The sequence below is a fragment of the Rhincodon typus genome, chromosome 18 (assembly GCF_021869965.1).
Source record: "Rhincodon typus isolate 14 chromosome 18, sRhiTyp1.1, whole genome shotgun sequence".
Lineage (NCBI taxonomy): Eukaryota > Metazoa > Chordata > Chondrichthyes > Orectolobiformes > Rhincodontidae > Rhincodon > Rhincodon typus.
In genome coordinates, this window is record NC_063349.1 from 7,650,609 (window position 1) to 7,661,838 (window position 11,230).

General features: G+C 42.0%; 1 protein-coding gene across 5 annotated transcripts in view; it reads left to right on the forward strand.

Annotated features, from left to right (window-relative positions):
• The window catches only part of nrcama (neuronal cell adhesion molecule a), a 358,574-nt gene that overhangs the window by 248,049 nt on the left and 99,295 nt on the right, over positions 1-11,230 (forward strand). For 4 of the 5 annotated variants that reach the window (XM_048607557.1, XM_048607553.1, XM_048607555.1 and 1 more), the window contains exon 3: positions 4,776-4,944. In XM_048607557.1, the coding sequence (XP_048463514.1) occupies positions 4,851-4,944 (94 nt within the window). In that variant the 5' untranslated portion in view covers positions 4,776-4,850. Of the gene's footprint in view, positions 1-4,775; positions 4,945-11,230 lie in introns of those variants that run through there. The other variant, XM_048607556.1, reaches the window with a different exon arrangement.

An 11,230-nucleotide genomic window follows, 5' to 3' on the forward strand; every position in this document is an offset into this window, starting at 1 on the left:
ACTAAAACTAAAGATCCTGATTCTGAGAGCGCTTTACCACACCCATTCGGGCTGCTTCTACTATTCCAACTTTTTAAAAAAAACCCAAAGCCTCACTAGCTGTTTACTATAGTGGCTCTAGTAGATGGCTCATCACCTCTGCCTTAAAACCTCTCTTCGAAAAAAGGACAAAATACAGACTTAAAGCCACAGTATCATCATACACCATCGCTATGGTCAAAATGCACCAAACCAACCAAATCTAACAGATATGGTAGGTCGCACCTATTAAAAAGCTGTACAACTTCTATTGAAATCTATAAAGCATGTGGCGTCAAGGGACAATAGACACACATCCAGGAAATCTCATTCCCGAGGCTGAGCCGAACTACAGGACAAAACACATGCCCCGTAAAATAGCACAATATCACAACGAGGATAGCGTTAAAATGGCACATGAATACAAACACCTTGAGTTGAGAGTCAGCCAAGTGAAAGGTAGGTTGATGACCAAGCCTCCTATATTTCTAATTTCACATACCATGTTGATATTATAAGGTGATTGGAAGCTTTTTGAATTATTCCTGTTGTATGCCCTAAAATGGTAGGGTGACGCAAATAAAAGCTAAAATCGACATACAGCTTGTGCCATTGTATTACCACTAGACGTCCTGGGACACATGTACCTCACCAAATGGCATTCCTCAGAACAATCCGATAAACCCATCTCACAGTTTGTAACAGGTCACCAATTCCATACGTTGGTAGAATTGCATTGCTGTCAATACACAAGCTCAACTTGGCATTCCAAAATTGTATGTTTGGTAACTACCAAGAGACCAGCCTTGGTAAGTTAAAAGTATTATCAAGTCTCGAACCATCACAATTCATGAGATTCAAACCACACCAACTTGTGGAAGGTGACAAAATTTGAGTCAAGGATATGACTTTGAGGGCGATACAAGCCAGGTAGCAGGATGATTATGTCTGACATACTGAGGTATATTATTTAAACAGCACAGAAACCAAGATATATCTCTTGATCTACAAGTTGATGCTCTAGACGATAAAGATGAAGATGTTCTCTAGCTTAATCAGTCACACTTTGGCCAGAACAGTGTGAACAGTTACAATTGGTAACTGCTGAAGAGTTGCAAAAGATTATTATCCAGATGACCTGACAGTGTTCAAGAAGTTCCTGTGTAGGTTCATTCATTTTTGTAAAGAACAGGGCACTAGGTATGTTGTCAATAATCATTTACAAAGAATAACAAGTCCTCATAAGAAAAGCATTATGCCAAGATCTCGGGTCCATGTTTGCACCTTGGGATATATGTAATAAATGCTAGCATACGAATCTGTGTGCCGGCCAGAATGAATTGGGATATTCAGTTACCTGGGAATGCATGTGAAACATGTCGTGCATGTCAACCCTTGGAAGAAAGTAGGAACAAACTGATTCACAGTCCATGGAGAAGATTACATCCCTGTGACAAATTACTTTTGTCAATTTCCCATTGTTCAACAACTTTAGCAACACAATGTGTATGGTCTTTACTGGCACACTATTTTTAGGTTTTTGTTTAAATAGGAATATCTCAATGGACTGTAATATAAACATAAACCTTTTCCTGGCGTGTGGACTGAGCGTGTAGTGACCTATATTACATTCTGACCCCACTATCCATGCTCAAAATGTCTAGAAGAATGTATGGTATGTATTGTCAAATCAGTGATCATCATGGTTTGTGCAATAAAGCAAGATTTTCGTGTTGCATTGCTGTATTTCCATACAAGGCCGTTAAAGAAGGAATTACCATTCCCAGCATAACACAAGGCAAGTGCAAATGACTTTGCCCAGCAACCAATTGTCTAACTATTCCAAGACACAGGACATTGTTTCTCAAAGGCGGAAGAGAAGGCAAAGCTACATGATGGGTGAGCAGTGAGCGAAGTCCAGTAAATGCACATTGAAAAGAGAGAACGAGAGCTCAAAATAGGAATACTTGGATTCCAGCAAAAATCTCTCTAATGCTCAACCAGCCTCGCTCATGAAACATTTTGATTGATCATGGTACCACATTGTAGAGGAACAGAAAGCAGCTCAGCTCAATGTTCAACACATCAAACATGCAAAAATGCACACGCTGATGATGTTGAGTGACAGCAAGTTGGCAAACAAGTGCAACAGAATACAGCTATGTCTCCAGATGACTAAATGATCAGCAGATCAGGAGGAGTTCTTGTCAAACCTCTGCAGCATTATATTTGAAGTTTGCAACTTCAGTCTTTGAAACTCTGTTTTAGCTGTGTGTATGACCTGTCTATATACAGCCATGAATATCTCTTTGGGCTAAGCTTTTATCTTTGAAAAAGGAGGGATGTTGTGTAATATCTAAGAGCCAATATGTAAGTGTGCCTTTAAGAAAGACAATAAGTCAGGTATGTTTTTAGGACATGACATCATCATGATCACAGCCTGTGACTTGAGGCTATAAAGATCTCATAATCCATTGTAAACTGGGGTCAATTTGCAGCTTTTGGAAGCATGCTTCTGTGCATAATTTACTTTCTCAGCTTTAGCCCAGGCATATGCTCCTGTGGAATATATAGTTTGTATATAATGATTACCGTTAATGTCTGCTTGATTCTTCAATATCCTGATATCCCCCTCTCTGGTTTCTTATTTTATAGGAGATCATGTAATCACTGCTGCACCAGTTAAAATATCCAGCTGGAGGCAAAATGACATCTTAAAATGCCCATTCCCTTTGGCTCTGACCACCTCCTCCGTCATTCAATTTCTCCTGTCTTTGCTACTATCTCACAGACTCCTTTCATCCTTATCTAACACACCCTTTGCTCAAAACCAATTCCATCTTGAACATTTCCTACTAGGAGATAATAAGGACCGCAGATTCTGGAAGCTAGAGTCAAAAAATGTGTAGCTGGAAAAGCACATCAAGTCAGACAGTATCCGAGCAGCAGGGAAGTCAACGTTTCAGATCAGAGCTCTTCACCAGGACTGGAAAGGGGGAGGTATTTTTCTTCTTCAGGACTGGGCTTCCCTCCCCTTCCCGAGTCCTGAGGGGAAAAAAAATCTCTCCTCCCCTGCAGCTGCCCCATCTTCCCACTCACCTATCCGCTCTCCCTCTCACTGACCAACCACAATAACCCCCTACCTGCATCACCCAGCTTCAAAATCTCTCCAGCCCCAACCTGTCCGCTCCATCTTTCCCACTGACCAACCACAAATAACCCCCTACCTATATGCACCGATCTCCATCTCACCCATCCTCCCCCCAACCCCAACTCCCTCCCTCTATTTATTTCTGGGTTTCCCTCATCCTTTCCAGTCCTGAAGAAGGGTTCCAACCTGAAACGTTGACTTTCCTGCTTCTTGGATGTTGTCTGACTTGCTGTGCTTTTCCAACTTTACATGTTTTTGACTCAGAACTTTTTCCTAGTTCTGATGAAATGTCACACTGTTTCTCTCTCCACAGATGCTACTTTGATGTGCTGTACTTAGAGTCATAGAGTCATACAGCACAGAAACAGACCCTTTGGTCCAACCAGTCCATGCCAACCGTAATCCCAAACTAAACTCGTCCCGCCTGCGTGTGCTTGGCCCATATCCCTCCAAACCTTTCTTATTCATGTACTTACCTAAATGTCTTTTAAACATGGTATATGTACTAGCATTCACCACTTCCTCTGTACGTTTCATTTCACGCACGAACCACCCTCTGTGTAAAAAGAAAATTGCCTTTCATGTCTTTTTGAAATCTTTCTCCTCTTACCTTAAAAATATTCCCCCTAGTCTAGAAATCAATATCCTAGGGAAAAGACACCTGTCATTCACCTTTATCTGTAACCCTCATGATTTTATAAGCCTCTACCAGATCACCCTTCAACTTCCTACACTCCTCCAGTGAAAAATGTCCCAGCTTATCCAGCCTCTCCTTATAACTCAAACTCTCCCTTCCCAGCAACATCCTGGTAAATGTTTTCTGAACCCTCTCCAACTGAATAGCATCATTCCCATAACCGGTTGACCAGACTAGATACTAGAAGAGGCCTCCCCAACGTTCTGTCCAACCTCAACATGGTGGCCCGACTCCTGTACTCTGACCAATGAAGTCAAGCATGCCAAATGCCTTCTTCACCACCCTGTAAACCTGCAACTCCACTTTCAAGGAACTATGAATTTGCACCCGAGGCCTCTTTGTTGGGCAACACTCCCCCAGGGCCCTACCATTAATTTTGTGAGTCCTGCTCTGGTTTTTCTTCTCCAGTTTTCTTCAATTTGCCCCCATGGCCGTGTCTTGCTGACTTTGCTCAGAGCAGTTTGGACATCTTCTTCTCCCTTCTGTGCCTTCATTAACACCCATTTGACATCTCAATTGCTCCTTCACCACCGTTAGCAACCTCTGCCTTTGCCTTTGGTTCTGAGCACTGTCACCATCTGTTTCCCTCATTTTTTCTCCCCCTCTGTCTTTCACATAAAAAACCCAGAATTTCCAGCACCTTACAGTTGTAAACTAGATTTAGATCAGACTCTCGACATATACTTTCTGTCTCTCCGCCCAAGTTTCCTGATTTGCTAACTTCCTCCAGCACATTTCTGCATGTCCTGTTTTTGTTTCCCATTTCCAGTATGCACAGTTGCTTGCATTCTGCCTGAGAAAAGTGACTTTTGCTTGACAACATTCATTCTGCAACACAGTTTACGATCTTTTCAAGCAATGATCATTGTGTAACGTCAATCATAATGTGTAATCCTTTTATTGTTTCAGCCCTGTGCGCAGCAACGGATTCCCAGGGTGCTGAAGGGACTGATTTCCAGCATTCCTACACTTTGAGATTGGAAAATGCCAGGAGGGAAGACACACCGAGCATGCAGAAGCACTTCAGTCCTTCTCCTCCTAATGCACCTTGGTACAGCGTTGGATGTGCCCCTTGATTGTGAGTCAAAATCCAATTCATCATTGATTATTCTCAATGTCTTATTGAAATTCTGTAACGGAAATAATAGTGGAACTGTGACCCTTGTGGATTAGTGGCTCAGTGCATCTCTTCAGGATAATACAATCACACGTAATAGAAAGATGAGAGGTCAGCTTTTGGTGAACATGTTCTGGTGTCTGAACAATACCTACCTTTTAATAATGTGGAAGTCAGTCAACAATTTGCATTGAGAAGCGTCACAATGACTAGCTGATTTGTTATTCTGCACCATTAGCTTCACAAAAGCACAGTGATTTACATGATGCAATTATAATTGCACCTTCATTTCCCATTTGAGCTCACCACAACTAGTTAAGTTGGTAATTAAAATGGTCAGTACCCTTTTTCACAATGTTAATTTTTAATTACGGCTCATCAACATCCCTTGGCCATAAGTGCAGAGTTTCATTCCTACAGGATTTGCATTATTTAAAGAGATATTAGAAAAATCAACTTCCTTCAGAGCATGTGCTGCTATCCAACAGCATGTCAGCAATTTCTCCCTAGCTTATGTCCAGATGATACCTCTACAAATTAAGTAACAGTCTTTGCAGATGCTTTGGAGCAGATAGAAGTGCTTTGAGGAGCAAGGATTGAACTGGTTTGTGGTTGGACCGGAGTGTCACTTTCCTTCTCCCAAACAAGAATTGATGAAATTGTTTTGTAGCAAAAACAATAGCGAGACATTTTCCTTTCTCTACTTGAGAGTAGTGTCATTCACTTTGTGTTTGTGCCCTGGATGCAAATAGAGTTGGTTGTCCTTGCTTCTTAAGATATTCTCCAAAATCTGTCTTGTTGGCATCACAGTACTGGTGTTGTCACTCGTCACTTCACTCTGGTGCTTAACCTGTGCATCAGCGGCACTGCACAGTAGTGAGCTGGCATAGAGGTTCACACTCTTACAACAACTAAAGCAAAACACTTCTTGAATCCAATGAATCATTGCATTGCTTTCGCATGTGTTGTTCATTGCATCTCTACTATATCTTTCACCTCAGGATCCAGGCAGAGCTTACATCAGTACATGACCTATGCACTTGACTTCACGCATCTTCAATTGCATTTCCCCCATCTTCAGCTTCAGATTCATCTGGCAAGCTCGCTCTAGCAGTCACACTGGATTCTGATCACAGTCTGTGATGGAATCTGCCATTGTGACTCCACATCATAGATGAGCAGATTATCCGCAACAGCTTCCACTGCAGGAGGATCACTGACTATTTCATGCTGTCTGTACTGATTCTCTTCCAGAGAAAATGCTAAGTGGCATGCAACCATCTGTATCTCCTAAATGGTGTGCAGGATATGGTTGGAAAACTACTGCTTACATGCAGCTTCACATTTCGGGAACCTACCTTCCCACTGAGCATCTTTTGTCTTTGCAAGTTGTGGTAAAATTTCTGCAATGGTTGCCATCAAGTGGTGAGAACTCTTCAACATTTTATGGACATCCTTTAAATCCACGCATACTCTCAGCTTCCCAGTAATTTTCTCTAATACTTTGCTGCTAATTCAGTCTGGGGGAGTTATCACTTTACTGGTCCCCATTCACTTTTCCGGCTCTTGTCTTTCAGGCCGGAGTTGAGGACAGTTGGAATTCTTCTCAGCAGATGCTGAGTTGGTCTCTCACTCTCATCTATGTCAACATGATTGTCTCAAAGACATCCAATTACTGTCAAAACACCTTTTGTAATCTTCAAGGATCTGTTTGGCAGCCAAAGGCTTAGTCACTTACAATATGCTACAAATCTCTTGGGATATTTTTACAGTTACTAGCCCAAGCTTTAGACTTGCTTCAGCTGTGATGAGTAGATTTTGCTTTACATCAGTTATTTGGAACTCCAGACATTTGTTATTTCCATTAAGGTAGACCCTGTGCTCCGTTTTATCCTCGTGGCATGTGCATCATTTCATTACACTGTCTCAACCTTCCTTTTTCAGGGCATTCTTTTTGGATCTCCATCTTGCATTTTTGTGCACAGGTCTGAAAATCTCATGATGTTTAATACAGCGCCAGTGACTGACACTTTGCATTCACTTGATGCTCTCCTTCTGGAGTTGTCATTCTAACAACCGTAAATCTTTAGATCTGACAGTGTCACCCTACCATATGGAATTGAGGAATTCATCCACTGATATATCTCCAGCAGCTCGCTTTGTAGTTGGCTTTGTTTCTTTCCAGCTCAACACTTGGGTGCAGAGAAATTGATCTTTTCATAGTTAGTCACCCCTTCCTTCCAAGATATTGTTCCTCTTAAAATCATGAGGGCTGTGGGTGGAGGTAATGGTAGTTGTCTTTTCTCAGGATAGGGGATTTCAAGACTAGGGGACGCATTAAGGCGAGAGGTGAGAGTAATGAGGGGCAATTTTTTTTTTATGCAGAGGGTGGTTCGCATGTAGAATGAACTTCCTGAGGAAGTGGTGGATGTAGGTACAATTGCAACATTTAATAGACATTTGGATAAGTACATGAATAGGAAAGGTTTGGAGGGATATGGGCCAGGAGCAGGCATGTGGGATGACTTTAGTTTGGGATTATGTTTGGCATAGACCGGTTGGACTGAAGGCTCTACTTCCATGCTTTATACCTCTACGACTATCACTCTAAGAGATGTCCTCAACAATATTTATACACTCTCTTATCTGATCTTTTGATCCTGCCACTTGCTTTTCTGCAAATTTTTCTTCCTTTTCATCAAACTGTTGTTTTTATTCAGTTTGGAGTGTGTCTCCACATAATGCAAAGAGCAATGTTGTTCTACCGCTCATACTGTAGATCATGATTGACAGTCTTAGATCTTCTGCACATATCAATAACTTTTCTTGAGAGTATATTTCTCCTCCCTCAGCAAACATGATCTCATGACAGGATCTGTTATACTAAGACAGTCCTACTGCTGATGAGATCCATTTTTTTGTTGGCCAAACTCTCCAGATTCAGCTAAATGTATCAGAGTGTACTGAGCATACCAGACACAGACATATTGATATAGAGAGTGTATCAGACATGATGAATATTCTCGTGCCTTTTTGAGCCCTGATATTGAACACAACATTAAAATGGGGTCTCAAGCATGGTCTTCAAAGCCTGCAAAATCTCCCATTGTCTGGCTTTTTTATTCCTCACTGAGATCTAGATTGCTTGTGGTATTCCTTCCTGAGCACTGATAGGGTTGAAACCCTTAGATGCTCAGTTTTTATTTGAATTAATCCTGTTGCTGTTTCATTGTTTTGTTACTGACAGTGGGGAGAAAAAAATCCAATTCTACCTCAGATTGCGTTTTGCTTCCACACGAACAGAGAATGGAAACTGCAGAGCTACCAGTAATTCTGTGTTGCAGCCTCAGTTGTGTTTTTTTTCAACTTCCTTGTTTTTTTTCAGCAGCTGGCTCTTTTATACCTCTGGGAACTCGCTTGTTTCCAGCTGCATCAATCTGACCCCAAGTTTCACATGTAGTGTCTACAATGGCTACCACATGCTGCACGCAAAGGTAGAGTTAGAACTCCCATGACTATGGTAAAGGCCCAGTGCATAAGGGTACAATGCCTTGCTCAAAACAGGTATCAAGACGCATCATTTGTCCTTTAGCAAATCAAGGTGGCAGATGTTAACTTTTTTTGCCACATTGTTAGCAGCTTGCAATTGCACTCTTTGGATGTCTAAGCCTGACTGTACAGTTTGAAAACGTATGCAGCAACACGAGCTGTGAGATGCCCTGCTCCCTCATGTTTGCGCTGTTGCTTTATGCTGAATTCGTAAATCTTAGAAGCTGGCCCCCGACTAGGGAGAGGAAAAGCTTGCAATATTTCCACTCCTGATCACTATACTTGGGCCCTTGTTGGCTAAGTACACACCTCTCTTTAACACTGGCTTTGTTATTGACTGAGGTGCCATAGCCAGCGTTGGGTCCGTCTAGAACGAACACTGGATTTTCAGAGCCAGATCTGGAACCTGACACCCACTTGATTCCGCTTCTGACCCCACGTGCGTTTTGTAACTTCAAGTGGTCACATTGAGCCGGAGGTGATCTTGATGCAGGAGACAGGGACTGTCTGCTGGATGCCAACAGCAAAGTGAGGCACTAGCCACGTTGGAGATCGACACTGCCTTTGCAAAGAAGTGGGATTGCTCTTTCGAGGGCCAACAGCATTTGTTTGGCTGAGGAGAGGAAAAAGACAGACTAGGGTCATGCATTAGTCCCTGAAAAAAGACCAAATAAATTACATAGGTAAATGATCTTTAAGTGCCTTCTTCCTCCCTGCCAAATCCAATAGCACCAGACAGCTTGGATTTACCGAAATAAACTTTAAAAATTCAATTTTGGATTAGAAAGCAACCTTAATACAAAGCTTGTGAGGCAGTTAATTGGAGGGGACTGTTTCCCCTACTCCTCCTGCCACAGTCCCTTCAAAAATTACTCATTCTTCCCAGAGGTGTCTGGATTTTGAGCTGACCTCCCGATGCGCAGTTTACTATTCACATCCGCACTGGACCCTGACTTCACAGCCCTTTGAAAATCCAGCCCTCCTTTGAATGGATACAAGAGTCTGCTTTTAGCAGGAGAGAAAGCAAAGGGAGAATTAGATGGTAGAGGGAGAAATTGCTTTTCAACTGTCAAAAGTTGATTTCTGCTGTTCAGAAAACCTCTCAAACAATTGTGTACCACAATTAAAATCTATTGCACTTCATCAGCTTCAGGAAAGCAGATAAGGACCAACTGTTACCCATTTGAGGATCTCCTGAGTGCTTTTCGATCATAGTGTAACAATGATTGTTTTAGAAGGGTGCTTTTCCCTAAAAAATTTCTGCTCATCAGAGTGAAGGGTGTTCACGTTGGAGGATGAGTTACTTTTTATCACATTCACCCTTGTTGACATGCAGTATAACATATGCAGTAGTTGCATTAATGTCCAAATGCTTTGCTTGGAAATCATAAGAGTTCAGCCCAACTTGTCCATGCCAATCAGATATCCGAAATTAATCTAGTCCCATTTGGCCCGTATCCCTCTAAACCCTTCCTATCCATATACCCATCCAAATGCCTTTTAAATATTGTAATTGTACCGGTACCCACCACTTCCTCTGGCAGTTCATTCCATACACGCACCACTCTCTGTGTGAAAAGGTTGCCCCTCGGGTCCCTTTCAAATCCTTTCCCCTTTCACCTTAAAATTGTGTCCTTGGTTTTAAGCTCCCCTTCCATGGGGAAAAGACCTTGGCTCTTCACCTTATCCATGCCCTTCATGTTTTTATAAACCTTTTACAAGGTCACCCCTCAGCCTCCAGCGCTACAAGGGAAAATAGCCCTAGCCTATTCAGTCTCTCCCTGTAGCTCAAACCCTCCAACTCCGGCAACATCCTCCATAAGTCTCTTCTGAACCCTTTGAAGTTTGACAACACCTTTTGTCTAGCAGTGAGACCAGAATTGAACACAGTATTCTAAATTTGGCCTCCTCGAAGTCCTGTACTGCCACAACATGACATCCCAACTCTTATACTAAGTGCACTGACCTGATTTGCCTTTCCAAAATACAACACCTCACATTTATCTAAATGTAACTCCATCTACCACTCTTTGGCCCATTTGGCCTGGTCTGATCTCTGAGAACACTGTTCACCACACAAACAATTTTGGTGTCATCTGCAAATTTGCTAACCATATTTCTTATATTCACATCCAAATCATTTTATATAAATGACAAAAAGCAGTGGAACATAGAGCAGCCAGTAGCTGAGCAGTGAAGGATGCAGTGATGCCTTACCGAGAAAGGAGGCTCTTAAAGGTTGACAGAGTGGTTGGAAGGTGAAGACATCTAGACTGCAGAGGGGAGAAATGGCAGGTCAGAGAGAAGGAAGTGCCATTGTAGACCAGGGTTGAATGAGCTGGACAAGATTCAAGAGGCAATGTAGAATGGACAAGGCTGTGGAAACTCGGAGAGCACAATGGAATAAGGTATTTCATAATTAAGGTTGCAGATGAAAGTTTCTTCCACTTCTCTGTTCCATCAGTGTGCCTCCAATGTTAAACTGACATCCCTCATGTAATGGTGCCAGTGTAACATCTTTCTATCACTCTGTAGAATCATCCCATGATCTTCCAGACTGAGATTAATTATTTGATACTAAGATTATATGGTATTGAAACTGAAGTTCAAATTTGAATGTTTGCTGTTAAAATTCTATATATATTGCAAGACACTACCAGCACTAAGGTGAGATAGTAGGAACTGCAGATGCTGGAGA